The sequence below is a fragment of the Phyllobates terribilis genome, unplaced genomic scaffold, assembly GCF_046119375.1.
Source record: "Phyllobates terribilis strain yellow unplaced genomic scaffold, ASM4611937v1 Scaffold_3__8_contigs__length_932513732, whole genome shotgun sequence".
In the NCBI taxonomy this organism is placed as follows: Eukaryota; Metazoa; Chordata; class Amphibia; order Anura; family Dendrobatidae; genus Phyllobates; species Phyllobates terribilis.
In genome coordinates, this window is record NW_027362763.1 from 861881920 (window position 1) to 861901612 (window position 19693).

The 19693-nt window shown below is 40.2% G+C and overlaps 1 protein-coding gene across 1 annotated transcript in view; it reads left to right on the top strand.

Moving 5' to 3' along the window:
• Positions 1 to 19693, top strand: part of LGALS8 (galectin 8) — a 69156-nt gene that overhangs the window by 13499 nt on the left and 35964 nt on the right. The window contains exons 2-4 of the mRNA XM_073672616.1: positions 2580 to 2638; positions 7050 to 7138; positions 8913 to 9123. Of these exons, the coding sequence (XP_073528717.1) occupies positions 2580 to 2638; positions 7050 to 7138; positions 8913 to 9123 (359 nt within the window). The remainder of the gene's footprint in view (positions 1 to 2579; positions 2639 to 7049; positions 7139 to 8912; positions 9124 to 19693) is intronic.

The window sequence follows — 19693 nt, forward strand, 5'->3', positions numbered from 1 at the left end:
TTAAGTAATGAATTTGTTGCTGTGGGTTTCCTGTAAGTACATGTGGTCAATTCCCCATTGGGACCTTTTTCGATCACAGTGTCCAGGAATGGCAGGGAGGAGAACTCCGTAACGGAGGTGAAGAAAAGACCTCAATCATTGAGGTTGAGAGTCTACACAAACTTCTGAAAACGTTCACGCAAATCTTTCCATACTATAAAGATGTCATCTATATAACTGGTCCAAATATCAAAAAGTTCAGTCTCCTCCATGCCACTGCTCAACGGTCAGATGTGGACTGCCCTTGTCAGTGTGGGAGTTTGGGGGTTGAGTCTTTACTAGACCGAATAGGGATCTATAGGGCCTACCTGGATGTACCTACTGGATGTGACTGCGGATTACTAATGGGTGAGACCACTCCATTTCATTCAATTGGTCATTATTTCTTCTGGGATATGGAGGGTTACTGCTCACCCATAGAGATTTATTTTTCCCTATCTGCTTTTACAAACTACATAGCCCTTAGTTGCTAATATAGGGTTTTGTTTGCTGTCTCTTAAGATCACTGTCTGGACCTAAAGCGGTTTGGCTGTAATATCCTCATGACTAAACTAGTTATTGTTGTTATGTATTGCAGTTGATAAGGGATAAGTCCAGTCGCTTCACTGGTGCAGAACTGGATATTTAATATACTGGGCTATACATAGACGCCTTGACAAGTACTGTCTTGTTAATCATTATATGTATCCGTTGCACCCATTATATACTGTTCATTATCTACATTGTCAGAACACCTGACTTGATATATCTGACCATTTTATTACACAATCAGGTCTCTATTCTTTCTCTGTAATTTGCTCTGGTGTCTGGACCCACTTTCTCTCTCTTTTACTTGTTTTAATATTTTATTAAAAGTTATGTTTTATTTCTCACCATTTGCTGTTCACACAAGTAGGGAGCTGGGAGCAAAATCAAATAAATGAGCCGAAGCATAAGTTGATATACGTGCAGTGTGTAAGAGCACATTCACACTGTGGCCATTTCACAGACAAAACCCACCAAAGAAAAAAAACAAAATGAGCATATACGCTATAGTAAGCAAATAGTAATAGTACATGAAAATAACATAGGATAGGGAGGGAGTGGAGGGCTCCTGAAAATTTGAATCTGACACAGCCCCTTTTAAAGGGTTTTTCCAATCTTAGCCTTGACTGCACTTGAATGAGTGGCCTTCCTTGTAAGGCTGAGAAGTAACTTGTGCAAGCAACTAATCAGGAGATAAGATTTTTATTGATTAAAACAAATATTTTGTTATATAGAAATATGGGGCCCGTCGTATAATATGTATAAAGTACATCACTGTAAAGACTGGGGCAGCCCTGAGGTCCTAGATTTGAATCCAACTGAATTGACATCTGTTGGAAGCTTGACAGTTCATTATTCTGTCAATTTTCTATGAACCGTTCCCTAGAGCTGACCTGGTCAAAGTGTGGCCTGCTTCAGGCGTGATGACGTCACTACATTGCGCCTGCTGTGCGCAACCTCTGTCTCCACATAGCACAGAACAAAGCAGTGCATCAGGGGAACGGGGTTAGGTGAAGAGTTTTTATTTATTTTTTATATATATATTTGTCAGACAGCACTTGGGATAAACTGGGCCATCTTACTGTGTGTGGTGGGCTGTGGGGTCCATCATACAGTGTGTGGAGGAGCTGTTGATCAAGGTGAGCAGTATGATTTATAAACTTTATAAATAGAAGTAAATTGTATGGTTTTGATTAGCTGCTACTGATAAGAACACGTTACAATAAGCTGTATCGTAACATATATTAGCAGTAGCAGCTGGTCAACTTTCTTAAAGCGGTTTTCTTGGACTATTATTTATTGATTTTTTTTTTACTATGGGCCTAAGAACTAACAGGCAGTGATAAAAATGGATATAATGGCATAATTAAGTTCAGCTTGTTTGTTCATCCCTACACAGTAGTCACAGTCTACCATGAAGCCCCTTTGGAAAATTAAAGAAGCACTCCTCCTCCCATCAAAGTTTTTATCCTCTTAACATATTGCAATCATCATATTATATAGCACTGTGTACTTAACAACTTCTCATTTTGCCCTTGTACCCATTTAATTCTTCTGTTTTCCATTCGGTCTATGACATCACGTGATTAAAACTGACTAGTTGATTCCTTCTAAGCTCTATATAGAAACAGGAAGTCAATTTTCCCTTCATGACTCATAAGTCACTGCAAAAGTCCCTGAAATGGGGGTGGAGCAGGGCAGCTGGGTCAAGAGTTGAAGAGGGGGATGATAAATGCAGGGAGAAAGGACTTCCTATTTCTTCATAGAGCAGAGACAATAGAAGAATTATCTGGGTAGAAAGGCAAAATTAGCAATTGTAAGTACACAGGGCTGTAAAATATGAAGACTGCAGTTTATTAAGAGGATAAAAGCTTTTATGGGAGTGCTTCTTGAATTGCCAACCCTTGCCCTAGAGAGACAGAGGGAACGAAAAAGAATTAGTGATTAATTGTTAAAATATGTTAAATTGTTGTATTGTTTCAAATGCATTGTTATTATTTTTTTTCCTTTTTCAGTTCTTATTAATAAGGAAGACATGTCCGGTAATAGACTTCATCAAACCATCTTTGATCCGGTAAATAACAACTTTTGGTACCACACATTCACCTGTTGTGTAGCCATCCCTTCTTTTGTAAATGGGTTATGTCACTATAATAATCTCCTCTGAACTTTAGGAGGCTGATCATCTTGTGTCATGCTTTCAAAAACTTTGGTGATCATCTCTTAGGATGCTTTCACATTGTGTTCTGTGTCCCCACAAAACGGAGTCTGGACGTATACGGTGACGGGGGCCATAGACTGCAATTGTAACGGCAGAGCAAACGTGCACTCTGCCGTGCACTTTTTTCGGGAGTGTGCGCCCACAGGAGGCGGACACTCAGACGTAGGCTACGGTGTCTGAGTGTCCGCCTCCTGTGGGCGTGCACGGCAGAGCTCACGTTCGCTCTACGTTCACTCTGCCGTCACCATTGCAGTCTGTGGCCCCCGTCAGAGCATACGTCCAGACCCTGTTTTGCGGGGAATTTGGGACGTATGCCCCGACGGAGACACAGAACACAATGTGAAAGCACCCTTATTGTTAGGGAAGTTGTTTCCAACTATACCCAATTCCTCTGAACTGGTTGCTGCATGGGAAATATAGAATCACTTGGCGTATCTGGTTAGGGTTGACCCTTTCATTTGTTACCAACCTAGGGATTAAATGGAACCTGTCACATCTCATAAGGCTATTTACCTGCAGATATAGGGCTAATCTGCAGTTACATCGTGTTACAAAGGTGCCCAGACTTAAAGTGCGGCTCCCAAGAGAAAATTAACTATATTCCTCCTAGGAGCCGACATGCTTCAGTCAGTAAGGTGTGCTGGCTCTGAGATACTGCTAACTCTGAACAGATGCACTGGAGGGCCGGCTGCCAAGCCAGATGCCAAGGTGTGCTGACCACCACTGCTCAGAATGCTTTGAGTGGTGATGGTAGAGACACCGACACAACCTGCATGGATGAAATTTCGCAGCCAGGCACCGTTTCAAACTCCAGCCCACACTGTACTTGGCAGATGCTGGCTGTGTTGAATAACTGACATCTTCCTGTAACAACAGCAATCAGGACTGCTTGCCGGTGGACACATGCATAGGCTTAGCTTCAGAGGTGTTCATGGGTTGTCATGGCAGTCGAGGGTCTGCCGAAGACACCCGAAACTGTCAACTTAGTCCTCCTGTGCAGCCCAGCCTGCGTAGAATGTCATTTTCTCTGCACTGTGTGCATAATTATTAGGCAATTTTGTATTTTTGATGATCAATTTTATTATTTAACAACTATAGTGCTGTCGGTCAATCCAAAACGTTAATAATCCTGAACCCTGAGTATTCAAGAAAGTAGAAGTGAAGTTTTGTCTTTCTTAGGGGAATATCTAGAATTATTCGGCAATGATTAGTGTGCAGAATTACTATGCAACAAAGTGAAAAATTTAAATGTTCCCATCTCAATTGTTGATTTTCAGAGAATAATAACAAAATAACTCAATGTACAAAAATACATTTCTGACATTTCAAAAAAATTCAGTCTTTCATCCATGGAGTCTGTCAGTTTCTTCATCTGCTGATTATCAACCTTTTGGGCAGCACCAACCACAGCCCCTCAGACACTGTTCAGAGAGGTGACTGTTTTCCTTCACCATAAATCTCAATTTTAAGCAGAGCCCACAAGTTCTCAGTAGGATTTAGGTCAGATGAGGGAGGGGCCATGTCATTATTTTTTCATCTTTAGGCCTTTACTGGCAGTCTAGCAGTGGAGACTTTAAAGCATGCGATGGAGCATTGTCCTGTATCAAAATCATGGTTTTCTTGAAAACCACAGACTTTTTCCTGTACTACTGCTTGAAGAAAGTGTCTTATAAAAACTGGCAGTAGGTTTGGGAGTTGATTTTGAGGCCATCTTCAACCCCAAAAGGTCCAACTACCTCATGTTTAATAATACTAAGTCATGGCAGTATCCCACCTCCACCTTGCTGGCATTTGAGGCAAGGTGGAGGTCTGTGCCAGATATTGATCCAGCCGCAGGTACAGCCCATCCATCTGGTCCATCAAGAGTAACTATCATCTCATCAGTCTTCAGATATTTCTTGATCCAGTCTCTACATTTTACCTTCTGTGTCTTGTTCAGTGGTGGTCGGGTTTCAGCCTTCCTTACTTTAACCATGTCTCTGAGCACTGAACACCTTGTACTTCTGGGCACTACAGGGAGGTTGTAGTTCTGGAATATGACAGCACTGGAGGATAATGGATTCCTGTCGCTTCACGTTTGATTCTTCTCAAGTCTTTGGCAGTTTATATGTGAGTCTTTTTTTTCTCAACACGTTTTTTGTGACCCTGTTGACTATCTGCTACAATACTTTTGATGGTTCTGTGATTACTCCCCAATATCTTCGTAATTTCTAGAATATTGAATCCCTATGGTAAGACTTTGTAACAATTTTTGACTTTTCGAAGTTTGTTAAATATTTTTTTGGCCCATTTTGCCTTAGTAAAACAAGCTGCCTAATAATTCTGCACACCTTGATAAAGGGTGTTGTAGCCATATGCCGCACCCTCCTCATTACACAAATACAAATCACCTGATCTGCTTCATCCTATAAGAATTCAAGTTTATGCAGCTTGAAGTTGGAAAATCTGCCTAAAGATACGGTCAAAATACTCACTTGCCTAATAATTCTGCACGCATGGTATATTACTGCAGTAATAGAACAAGTGATTGCACATTCAAGTTCTCTAAAGGGACTAAAAATTAGGGAACAATAAATAAATAAACATATTTGGTATTGTCGCATCTGTAAGCTCAATCTATCAAAATAAAAAATGAATTAACTTCTACTGTAAATGCCAAAAAGCGAAATAAAAATCGAAAAATGCTGCAAAGTAAGAATGCTGAGCTGTATTCCACAACAGTTCTAAGCCAGAAATTAACAAAAACCAGTCACTAATTAATGAGAAACAGCAGTGAATCATTGCTTTAACATGTGAAGGTTAGTCTGGAAAATTGCTAGAACATTGAAGGTATGCTTAAGTGCAGTCATGAAAACAATCATTCGCTGTGATGAAACTGGCTTTCCAGGAAAGGAGCACCAAGAATGACCTCTACAGCAGAGGATAAGTTCATTAGAATTACCAGCCTCAGAAAAGGCAAAATGACAACACCTCACATAACAGCCCTCATAAATGAAGTAGCAGACATCAACAGTCTAGAGGAAACTACAAGAAGCTGGGCTTCATGATCAAATTGCTGAAAGAAAGTCACTATTACCGACTGCAAACAAGAAAAAGAGACTTATTTGGGCTGAGCAACACTGGACTGGACATCATTTCCGTGGAAAACTGTACGGTGGTCAGAAATTGCTCAGCACCTATGGGAACTTTTTCAAGACTGCTGGCTGGAAAGCCATTCCATGTGTCTACTTCATGAAGCTGCTTGAGAGAACTCCAAGTTGGTGTAACTCTGCCCTCGAAGTAAAAGAGGGGAACGTTGAGGAGTCTAAGGTTTAACACTTCATCTAGTTTTCTTACTTTTATTTCCATCGCGGTTTTGGTGCCTTCACTCTGAATCTACAATTTGCTCATTCCAATATGAACAAGAAAACCACAGCATGTATATGTTTTCTGTTATGTGACATTTGTGGTCTATCATTGGCATATTGTTCTAAAAAAAAAAAGAGAAAATTTAGTCTGTATGGTCTGCATATTCAACTCCTTATTTTCTTAATTTCCAAGTAGACACATCATGGACCGGAGCAGTGAGAAGTCCATGTGCTATGTAACTATTGCCATTCTCACTCTCTGGATAAGACTCCCACTGATAGCCTTAAAATGTTTTTAGAGATGTAAAATTGTGCTATGCTCACACTAGGTGTTTTTTCGATGCATTTTTTTATGCAAATTTTCAGCTGTGTTTTACAGTTCCAGCAAAGTCTGAGATTTCAGAAATCTCATGCACACACATTGGCATTTTTGTCATCAGTATTTTGTGCTTTGCATGTTTTTTTACACAATAGAGAAGGTTACTTTCGGCGTTTTTGCAGTGTTTTTCACCCATTGAAAGTAATGGGCAGTGCCAAACACGCTGCAAAAACACAGGTATCAGGTTTTGCTGCTTTTTTTTTTTTTGTGCGAAAATCTGATGAAGTTGAATAGCCAATTTTTTTTGTCACTAAACTTTATCAGCATGCATAAAGAGACAAGTGGACAGTGACAAAAACGTTGCAAAAAAACAAGCAAAACCTGCTTTTTAGAGGCAGAAACTTCACTGCTAAAAGAGTAGGTTTTGCTGCAGAAAAATAAACAGCTTAGTGTGAACAAAGCCTTAAAGGTTTTTGCACAACAGATATCTATTAGATATTCATTGAAAGAACATTTCTAGAATTAGTACACTGTAAAGTAGTAGAGAAAAAAGTTTGACTGCAAAGTTTTTCTTTAATAATGTATAATATTTTTACAGGCCGTCCCATATGTTGGCACAATCTTTGAAAATTTGGAACCAGGAACCATGGTAGTGGTCCATGGGGTAGTAGATCCTAATGCAGACAGGTATTTGTTGAGCTCATTTTTATCTTTTGTAGGGTTTGGTACTCACTCAGCCGCGTTAGAAGTAGACACAGGATACTGTTTCTTTAAAACGTCCAAGGCAGGTTTATTATGCCTGCATAAAGCGCACTTTTAGAATTAAACAAAAGACAGCCTTGTCCGGCACAGTGTAACAAAACAGAAAATAAACAGTCCATACAATATAATGGGTTCGCCCGTACACGGTCAGTGTCCTTTAGCACAGACACGCTGGAGGTCTCCACACCTCCGGCCACAGACACTGAATGAGACACTCGGTCTCCATTTTATACGCACACCCTGGGGTGGGGATATGTGCGCAACCAATCCCATCTGTCTCTTATGACTGCTTGAAAAAAACGGCACTGATACGCCCTGTTAACCCTCTCAGCACTATGTGTGCTGGAGCATCCTTTCCCGGTTTTACATCACTGAGGCTGCCAACCTCAGGGATACATATCTCCCCTCAAGGACATTTCCGGCGGCCATCTTACACTTTTCATTTGAAAATTCAATTGAAGTGCTCACCAATTTCTATTGTATTATAAATTGCCATGAAAGATCCCTCAATCTGAAGGCTACGTCTGTATAGATATAAAGGTTTGTATGAAATTTGCATGCAAAATACATTTATAGCATCAGTACATAAACGCCTCATAGGTGGATTTTCGTGGACCACCAATCATGAGCACTTCCTTGGATGCTTCTATCCCTGCAGTAGGTTAGATTTGAGACGGCGTGGGCATACATGGCCATCTGTTTAGTCAATCTGTGACTTAAATGTGACACGAAGCGGCCATTATACAAGGCAGCTTTTAATTATCAGTATCTCCATATGTATTTGTAAATGTATAAATTTATTTTCAAATGTAAATATTTTTACAAATTCTCCAACTTACACTTCATTTATTCCAGATCAGATGAGCCAATAGTGTTAACCAACCAGTTGTATTAAATTTACAGAGCTTAGCCACTTGCTTTAAAGCTCCTGCATTCTAACAGCAGCAGGTCTGATTTCTGGCTGACCAACACAGTCAGCGACCAAGGGGGAAATGACAGAAGTGGTTTAATACTGCTTCTGTCTATATATTTTGCAGGTTTTATAACATGCAGTGAGAAGTATATGGTGAATAGCTGCCGATGTTTCTTTAGAACCTGGCGATTACATGATCTACAGGTGTCTGCCTGGCACCGCAGAGTTAATGGATCCTAGCAATCTCCGATCAGCTTTGTCACTGTAGTGGCCGGTATTTTACTGTACTTGGGGATGCGCCAGTTACAGTCGGAAGAATGCGCATTAAAGTAAAAAAATATATATATGTCCCCATAGATTTTTTATGATGCTTTGATGGACAAACGATGTGAAAAAAAACATATTTGTATGTATGTATCTCTCCTATTTCTCCCTTTGTTTTCCTATTGCAACTGTGGAATCCATAGGAGCCCTCTGTGAATATTTATAAAAGCATCTGGGACAAAAAAGTACCGTAATATGTTTATTTTTTTTTCATATAATATACATTTTATTAAATATAGTAATTCCTTTGTACCCAAACCAGAGCCCAAAAAGAATAATACAATTTGTCACGCATAAAATAAAGCCTCATACAGCCATGTCAGTGGAAAAAAAAATTTAAAAAGTCATGGCTGGTGAAGATGAAAAAAATTGGACAATTATTAAGGCCCTTTCAGGCATCAACATTGAGGGGTTAATACATAAATGATGAGCACCTAAAAATATCTATTTTTTTTTTCTTAGGTTTCAGATAGACTTCCAGAGTGGGAGGAGTGTTAAACCCCGTTCTGATGTGGCTTTCCATTTTAACCCTCGATTTAAAGGGTCAGGAGTCATAGTCTGCAACACTCTACTAAATGAAAGATGGGGCTGGGAAGAAAAAACATACCAGATGCCTTTCCAGAAGGGCCAGAGATTTGAAGTTGTATTTTTTGTGTTACATAATAAATTCCAGGTAAGTTTTTTTTTTTTTTTTTTTTTTTTTTTTTTTTTTAAATCAGTCCGTGGTTAATGTTATATTTTTGTAAGTTGAAGGTAGTGTGTGACATAAACAAAATTCTCTAAGATTAATATGTGACTAAGTCCTTCACAACATAGGAGGTACTGCTATAAGATCTAAGGGACTGCCAAATTAGGTGGGGGCCTAGTGTAGACCCTCGTCACCGCCGTCGTGGTGCTTCTGTGAAGCCTAGCCTATGGCTGTGCTTTATAAGTGATCAGTAATTTTACTATACACTACAATTCTGTAATATCGCATTATACAGTTAGGTCCAGAAATATTTGAACAGTGACCGAATCTTCGTGATTTTCGTCTCTCAATGCCACTATTTTGGATTTAAAATGAAACAACTGAGATGCAATTGAAGTGTAGACTTTCAGGTTTAATTTAAGGGGTTGAAAATAAATAAATATCCTGTGAAACGTTTAGGAATTGTAACCATTTTTTCTACAAAGCCTCCTCATTTCAGGGGCTCAATAGTAATTGGACAAATTAACTTTATCATAAGAAAAATGTTAATTTTTAATACTTTGTAGAGAACCCTTTTCAGACAATGACAGCCTGGAAGCCACGGACGTAAGGCCTTTAGTGCAGCTGACTTTAGTTGTTGCTTGTTTGTGGATCTTTGTTCCTAAGTTTTGACTTAAACATGTGAAATGCTGGTCAGTGGGGTTGAGATCTGGTGATTTACTCGGCCATTGCAGAATATTCCACTTTGCCTTAAAAAAACTCCTGGGTCGCTTTCGCTGTATGTTTTTGGTCTTTATCCATCTGTACTGTGAAGCTCCATCCAATCAACCTTGCTGCATTTGGTTAAATCTGAGCAGAAAGTTTCGCCCTGTACACTTCAGAATTCATCCAGCTGCTTCTGTCTTCAGTCACATCATCAATAAACACTAGTGACCCAGTGTCATTGGAAGCCATGCATGCCCATGCCATCACACTGCCTCCACCATGTGTTACAGAGGATGTGGTGTGCTTTGGATCATGAGTCGTTCCAAGCCTTCTCCACACTTTCTTCTTTCCATCATTCTTGTACAGGTTGATCTTAGTTTCATCTGTCCAAAGAATGTTTTTCCAAATCTGTTTAGATGTTTTTTGGCAGAGTCTGTACTTTCTATTTTTAAGGCTGATTCATGGTTTGCATCTTGTGGTGAACCCTCTATATTTGCTCTCATGAAGTCTTCTCTTAATGGTAGACTTAGATACTGAAACACGTACTTCGTGGAGACTGTTCTTCCCCGAGGTGGATGTTGTAAAGGGGGTTTTTCTTCACCATGGAAAGTTTTTTGTGATCATCCACCACTGTTGTTTTTTGTATACGTCCAGGCCTTTTTGAATTCCCAAGCACACCAGTGCGCTCTTTTTTTGCAGAATGTACCAAACTGTTGATTTGGTTACTCCTAACATTTCTGTTATCTTTCTGATGGATTTCTTTTTTCTAGCCTAATGATGGTCTGTTTCACTTCCATTGAGAGCTCCTTTGTTTGCATGTTGTGGGTTCACAGCAACAGCTTCCAAGTGCAAATGCCACACCTGGAATACGCACCAGACCTTTTACCTGATTAATTGATGATGGATTAACGAGGGAAAAGCTCATGCAGCCTAATAAAGAGATTTTGTGATAATTGTCCAATTACCTTTTGTTCCCTAGAAAAATAGGCAGCTACATATGAAAGAGTTGTACTTCCTAAACCTTTACTCCAGTTAGGATGTGAATACCCTCAACTTAAAGCTGAGAGTCATATTGATTATAAAACTGTTCTTGAATAGGTTTTAGTAAACAACTGGAATGCCAAAACTTGTGTTACTGTCCAAATGTTTCTGGACCTAACTGCATAATACAAGGGATCAAATAATTGTAAGTTCAAGTCCCCTGGAGAAATTAAAAAAACAAACCTTAATTCATTTTTTTACTTTTAGAAAATATTAAAACAAAGACTTTAATTCATCTTTTTTTCCCCAATTCAAAAATGGAAAAATTAAAAAAAAAAAAAGTAAACATATTTGGTTGTGTTCATAAGGCTGCATGCCCACGAAGCATTTTACAAGCGTTTATGCTGCGGAATTTACGCAGCGTAAACGCTTGGTAATCTGTCCCCCATGGTCCCCAATGACAAAGTTCAATGCCCATGCTGCGGATTTTTCCATAGCATTTGTGCTGCGCTCAAAAATCCGCAGCATGTCCATTAAATTTGCAGACACGCAGCGTAATCGCCGCCATTGACTTGCATTGAACCGCATGACATCCGCATCACTACATGTGCACAAGCGGATATCACACGGTTCAATGTGTGGATGGTACCCAGGTCTGGAGGAGAGGAGACTGTTTTTTATAGAAACTGTACAAAAAAATTGTTAAATAAAAAATAAAGATTATACTTCACACCGGGAGGACATCGGAAGGTTTCTCCCCTTTGTCCGTTCTCTTGCACTGCACGCGGTGTTGTCAAGGACCTGCCATGACGTCATTGAGTCATGTGACCTGTCACATGACTCAATGATGTCACCGCAGGTCCTTCACACCACCGCGAGCAGTGCAAAAGACCGGACAAAGGGGAGAAAACACCGTGAGGACATCGGAAGGTAAGTATAATCTTTATTTTTTATTTTTTACCATTCTTATTCTTTTTTTTTATTTTAACTAACTTGGTCACACTACTATAAATCCATGCCGGTTGCATGGATTTATATAGTGTGACCAAGTTGTCAAGCACTTTTCCAAGTGATGCTAAAATCGCTTGGAAAAGCGTTGATAACCCGCATGCAGAAATGCATGCAAAAACGCTTGACAAACGCTTCTACCTGGCAGGGAAAACGCATGTAAAAACAGCATGCGTTTTTCCTGCCAGGGAGAAGCGTAAAAAATATGCAGCATTTCTGCATCGTGGGCACATTGCCTAAAACTTTCAGCTTTCAAAATATAAAATGATTTATCTGGTACTTTAAACTCCGAAAAAAAAAAATCAATACACCAGAATTGAAAAAAAAAAACACAAAATGTAATAAAAAGCTTTCAAAATGTTGTATGTACCCAAAAATGACATACATAAAAACTATATCTTAGTGTGCGAAAAGCAAGCCTTCAGACAGATTTTTTTAACGGGTTGTATGGGACTTTTACATGCCTATCCAAAGGATAGATCTTTAATATATGATCTGATCGATGGGGGTGGGACACCAGACAACCCCGCCAATCATCTGTTCCTGGGGGTGGCAGCGGACGAACCTTCTCAGTTACAGAGCTGTACAGTTCCGTTAACAGTGTAGTGGCCGCAGCAGGGTACTGCACATCTGCCCCATGTTCTTTAATCCTTTCTTGACTGGGAGTGTTTCCAATTTTGTTCTTTTGTGTTTTTCCTCCTCTTGTTCCAAGAGTCATAACTTTTTTTTATTTTTCCATGTAAAGAGATCTATGAAGGCTCGTTTTCTGAAGTCCTGTGAAATTATGCAAAAAAGCAATTTCGCAAGTGTTTTTTGGGCTTTGATTTTGCAGTTTCATTATATATTATATATATATATATATATATATATATATATATATATATATATATATATATATATATATATATATATATATATATATATATATATATATATATATATATATATATATATATATGCATACATACATACACAGTGTGTTCTGACCCCTTTAAATTTTTCAGTCTTTGTTTCATTGCAGCCATTTGGTAAATTCTAAAAAGTTATTTTTTTTCTCATTAAAGTACACTCTGCACCCCATCTTGACTGAAAAAAACAGAAATGCAGAAATTTTTGCAAATTTATTACAAAAGAAAAACTGAAATATCACATGGTCATAAGTATTCAGACCCTTTGTTCAGTATTAAATAGAATCACCCTTTTGAGCTACTACAGCCATGAATCTTCTTGGGAATGATGCAACAAGTTTTTCACACCTGGATTTGGGGACCCTCTGCCATTCTTCCTTGCAGATCCTCTCCAGTTCCGTCAGGTTGGATGGTGAACTTTGGTAGAAAGCCATTTTTAGGTCTCTCCAGAGATGCTCAATTGAGTTTAGGTCAAGGCTCTGGCTGGGCCAGTCAAGAATGGTCAGAGTTCTTCTGAAGTCACACCTTTGTTATTTTAACTGTGTGCTTAGGGTTATTGTCTTGTTGGAAGGTGAACCTTCAGCCAAGTCTGAGGTCCACAGCACTCTGGAAGAGGTTTTCATCCAAGATATTTCTGTACTTGGCCGCATTCATGTTTCCTTCAATTGCAACCAGTCGTCCTATCCCTGCAGCTGAAAAATACCCCCATAGCATGATGCTGCCACCACCATATTTCACTGCTGGAATTGTATTGGGCTGGTGATGAACAGTGCCTGGTTTTCTCCACACATACCGCTTAGAATTATCACCAAACAGTTCTATCTTCGTCTCATCAAACCAGAGAATCTTATTTCTCATAGTCTGATTTCTCATAGTCTGGGAGTCCTTCATGTGTTTTTGAACACAAACTATGTGGGCTTTCATAAGTCTTGCGCTGAGGAGAGGCTTCCGTCGGGCCACTCTGCCATAAAGGCCCGGCTGGTGGAGGGCTGCAGTGATAGTTGACTTTGTGGAACTTTCTCCCATCTCCCTACTGCATCTCTGGAGCTCAGCCACAGTGATCTTGGGGTTCTTCTTTACCTCTCTCACCAAGGCTCTTTTTCCACGATTGCTCAGGTTGGCTGGACAACCAGGACTAGGAAAACTTCTGGTGGTCCCAAACTTATTCCATTTAAGGATTATGGAGGCCACTGTGCTCTTAGGAACCTTGAGTAATGCTGAAATTCTTTTGTAAGGTGTGTGCCTTTCCAAATCAAGTCCTATCAGTTTAATTAAACACAGCAAGACTCCAATGAAGGAGTAGAACCATCTCAAGGAGGATCACAAGGAAATGGACAGCATGTGACTTAAATATGAGTGTCTGAGCAAAGGGTCTGAGTACTTATGACCATGTGATATTTCAGTTTTTCTTTTTTTTAAAATTTCTACATTTGCTTTTTTTTCAGTCAAGATGGGGTGCAGAGTGTACTTTAATGAGAAAAAAATGAACTTTTTAGAATCTACCAAATGGCTGCAATGAAACAAAGAGTGAAAAATGTAATGGGGCCTGAAAACTTTCCGTACCCACTCTGTATTCACACTGAAGGCATCAAAACTATGAATTAACACATGTGAAATTATATACTTAACAAAAAAGTGTGAAACAACTGAAAATATGTCTTATATTCTAGGCTCTTTAAAGTAGCCACCTTTTGCTTTGATGACTGCTTTGCACACTCTTGGCATTCTCTTGATGAGCTTCAAGAGGTAGTCACCGGAAATGGTTTTCACTTCACAGGTGTGCCCTGTCAGGTTTAATAAGTGGGATTTCTTGCCTTATAAATGGGGTTGGGACCATCAGTTGTGTTGTGCAGCAGTCTGGTGGATACACAGCTGATAGTCCTACTGAATAGACTGTTAGAATTTGTATTATGGCAAGAAAAAAGCAGCTAAGTAAAGAAAAACGAGTGGCCATCATTACTTTAAGAAATGAAGGTCAGTCAGTCCGAAAAATTGGGAAAACTTTGAAAGTGTCCCCAAGTGCAGTTGCAAAAACAAGCGCTACAAAGAAACTGGCTCACATGAGGACCGCCCCAGGAAAGGAAGACCAAGAGTCACCTCTGCTTCTGAGGATATGTTTATCCGAGTCACCAGCCTCAGAAATCGTAGGTTAACAGCAGCTCAGATTAGAAACCAGGTCAATGCCACACACAGTTCTAGCAGCAGCCACATCTCTTCAACAACTGTTAAGAGGAGACTTTGTGCAGCAGGCCTTCATGGTAAAATAGCTGCTAGGAAACCACTGCTAAGGACAGGCAACAAGCAGAAGAGACTTGTTTGGGCTAAAGAACACAAGGAATGGACATTAGACCAGTGGAAATCTGTGCTTTGGTCTGGTGAGTCCAAATTTGAGATTTTTGGTTCCACCGTGTGTTTGTGCGACGCAGAAAAAGTGAACGGATGGACTCTACATGTCTGGTTCCCACCGTGAAGCATGGAGGAGGAGGTGTGATGGTGTGGGGGTGCTTTGCTGATGACACTGTTGGGGATTTATTCAAAATTGAAGGCATACTGAACCAGCATGGCTACCACAGCATCCTGCAGCGGCATGCTATTCCATCCGGTTTGCGTTTAGTTGGAACATCATTTATTTTTCAACAGGACAATGACCCCAAACACACCTCCAGGCTGTGTAAGGGCTATTTGACCAAGAAGGAGAGCGATGGGGTGCTACGCCAGATGACCTGGCCTCCACAGTCACCAGACCTGAACCCGATCGAGATGGTTTGGGGTGAGCTGGACCGCAGAGTGAAGGCAAAAGGGCCAACAAGTGCTAAGCATCTCTGGGAACTCCTTCAAGATTGTTGGAAGACCATTTCCGGTGACTACCTCTTGAAGCTCATCAAGAGAATGCCAAGAGTATGCAAAGCAGTCATCAAAGCAAAAGGTGGCTACTTTGAAGAACCTAGAATATAAGACATATTTTCACTTGTTTCACACTTTTTTGTTAAGTATATAATTCCACATGTGTTAATTCATAGTTTTGATGCCTTCAGTGTGAATGTACAATTTGCAAAGTCATGAAAATACAGAAAAATCTTTAAATGAGAAGGTGTGTCCAAACTTTTGGTCTGTAATATATATATATATATATATATATATATATATATATATATATATATATATATATATATATATATATATATATATATATTTTATTGTACATATTTATTTATTAGTGGTGAGTTTTATTTTTTTTTTAGACATTTGTAAAAAATAAAAAAAAATGCTTGTGTTGCAATGTTTTAATTTTTTCCATTGATGGAACTGTGTGAGGTCTTGGGTTTTGTGTTGCAAGCTCATGTAGGGAACTGTGGCCATCGCAGGTTCCCAGCTGCCATATCAACTCCCTATGAATGTGTCACGGGCTGGTGGAATCCGGTGACCATGCACTGGTGTCATTTAAATGCCGCTGTCAGAGGTTGACAGCGGCATTTCAGTGGTTAAAATTAAACTCTTGAGCCTTCTCCATACACTGAGAACCGATGTAAGATATACAATCATGACCAAAAGTGTTGGCACCCTTGAAATCGTTCCAGAAAATGAAGTATTTCTCCCAAAGAATAATTGCAATTACACGTTCTGTTATACACATTTATTTTCTTTGTGTGCTTTGTAACAATACAAAAAACATCGAAAAAAACACAAATTGGACAGAACTCCACACAAAACCCCAAAAATGGACTGGACAAAATTGTTGGCACTTTTCCAAAATTGTAGTTAAACAACTTTGTTTCAAGCATGTGATGCTCATTCAAACTCACCTGTGGTAAGTAACAGGTGTTGGCAATATGAAAATTACACCTGAAACCAGATAGAAAGGAGAGAAATTGACTCAATCTTTGCATTGTGTGTGTGCCTCACTACGCTTGGAGAATAGAAAGAGGAGAAGAGAACTGTCTGAGGAATTAAGAACCAAAATTGTTAAAAATATCAACAATCTCAAGGTTAGAAGTCCATCTCCTGAGATCTTGATATTGCTTTGTCCATGGTGCGCAACATAATCAAGAAGTTTACAACCCATGGCACTGTAGCTGATCTCCCTGGTCGTGAACGGAAGAGAAAAATTGATGAAAGCTTACAACGCAGGATAATCCAGATGGTGGATGTCATGATCTGGCTTTGTTCTTAAGACTCAGATTTTTTTTCAGCACAGAGCACCGGTGCCATCGATCTTATTGTTGTGTCTTATTAGTGATTTCTTGCTGTGTTTTATTAATGTTCTGCTTGCTCGTCAGTATGTGCACTAATTTCACTTGTAAAATGTCCAGCATTCCAGTAATCTCATTAGTATCTCAGGAGCATCTAACCATTGTTCTCTCAGCCACTAGGCTCATTGTGTATGGGGGCAAAGTAGATCCAGCTGAGCCGCCACCACAGGGAGTCGCACATGCAGTCCCAGGTGATGAGTTCGGCCTGAGAAAAAATCCCTCCACTAATGCACATGTATGTTTTGAGGGGGCTGATTCCAGTGAAGGAGAAAAAGAAGCCACATGTTTAGTCAGGAGTTGTGTTGAATTTCGTCAAAGGGAGAGGAGCTAGACTGAGGTCTTGTAGCCCTGGGATGGATGAATGGTCTATGGAGTCTTGGAGATCAGTACCGACTGGGCTGGATAAACGTGCCACTGTTGTGGGATCTATCGTTTGGATTTAAACTTTCTTAAAGGACTGTTGCTACTGAACACCTGTGCTTTCATCATTTTATCTGTCATCTGGAGGATCGTGGACTGTGGCTACAGACTATACTGGCTGAAGATACGAAATCTGTGGACCAACCAGAAGTTGGGAGACGGTGAGTATCGCCTGACACAAAGGCAGTGGAACTGCTGATCCCGGGTTGGGAACTTGAGGACTGAGAGAACTGTATTTTGGCCATTTATCTGGAGTTATTGTAAAACCTTGCTTGATGTAAGGAATAAAATATTGTTGCATCATTAACCTGCCAAGGTATTTTTTTACAACCCACAACCTCAGATCTTCACAGTGGCTAAGCAGCCCCAATCAAGTTCCAAAGAAATTCAAGATGTCCTGCAGGCTCAGGATGCAACAGTGTCAAAGCAAATTATCTGTTGAAATTTTAACAAAATTAAATGCTATGGCAGGAGACCCAGGAGGACCCACTGCTGACACAGAGACATAAAAAAGCTAGACTGCAGGTTGCCAAAATATACATTAGTAAGCCAAAATCTTTCTGGGAAAGCGTTATGTGGACAGATGAGTCCAAGATAGAGCTTTTTTGATAAAGCACATAATTCTACTGTTTACCAAAAAAACGGAATGAGGCCTACAAAGAAAAGAACACAATACCTACAGTCAAATATGGTGAAGGTTCAAAAATGTTTTGGGGTTGTTGTGCTGCTTCATGAAATCTGAAGATTACCAAAGGATTTAGGGTCTCAATGGTAGTGCCCAGTGTCAGAAAGCTGGGTTTGCGTCCTAGGTCATGGGTCTTCCAGCAGGACTATGACAAATCATACTTCAAGAAGCACCCAGAAATGGATGGAAACAAAGCGGTGGAGAGTTATGAAGTGGCCAGCAATGAGTCCGGATCCAAATCCCATTGAACACCTGTGAAGAGATCTTAAAATTGCAGTTGGGAGAAGGCGGCCTTCATATTTGAGAGGCGTGGAGCAGTTTGCAAATGAAAAGTGGTCCAAAATTCCAATTGAGAGAGATCAGAAGCTTGTTGATGGTTATCGGTTGAGTGATTGCAGTTATTTAGTCCAAAAGGGTGTGCAACCAAATATTAAGTTGGGGGTGCCAACAATTTTGTCTGGACTTAATTTTGCACAAAACACCAAAAATTGTCCAATTTACCTTTTTCTTTCTCTGTTTTTTTTGTGTTGTTCCAATACACACAAAGGAAATAAACATGTACATAACAAAACGTGTAATTGCTATAATTTTCTGGAAGAAATACCATATTTTTCAGACTATAAGCACTTTTTTACCCCAAAATTTGGGGCGGGGGAATGGGTGTGCGTCTTACAATCCGAACGTAGCTTGCCGGGGGGCGGCTCCAGTGGAGTGTGGTCCCAGGAGGCAGGGTCATTTCTGCATTAGTGGGACGATGCTGTGGTACTCGCGCTGGGAGGTGTTCGGTGGTGTGAGGCTGTGGCGGGCCCCAGGCTGTCAGAAAATGTCGGCGGAGTCCCTGCACCCATCTTTTTCACTGCGGTGGACTTCAGGAAAATTGGCTCCCAGGATCTCAATCTGCACATGTGCTGCCTCCAGCAGCCCCACCGATATTTTTTGATAGCCTGGGGCCTGCCACTGCCTCGCACCGCCAAACACCCCCTCTTCCCAGAATGGGACCCGCATCATAGCCCCACTCCTGTTGCTGTCTCCTGGGACCCGACTGCACCGCAACTACCCCCCCAGTAAGGTACCGTAAAAGTGGACTGTAAGACACACGAACATATATATATTTTTTTTACTACATTTTTTTTTCTTATTCCTTCCCCCCCCACCAAAAAAATACCGTACTTAATTTTCTGAAACAATTTCAAGGGTGCCAACAATTTCATGACTGCACATGTCTTCTATCAGGAGGGTACAGGGGTTGTCTAGGTTTTTCACAAATGTTTACAGTTACTCTATGTGATTGCAGACTTGTGAATTCTCTGGTGCAGAGAGTGACATTGAGCGATCATCTGACCACAAATATGCGATATGCATAGTTCTGTCCACATACCAACTAGACGTGGGCATCCTCATTAAATACTAGGGAATTGAGCGAGGTTGCACAGTCTAGTCAGAATGTGGCCAGAAGAATGCCTATTGCATACTTTCGGTCACATTAGTGCTCATTCTCACCCCCGGCAGCAGAGAATACTCACAATGTGCGCTGTGAGGTTTCACAAGTTTGCAGTCACATAGAGTGACTGCAGACTTTCGTCACAAACTTGGACAAC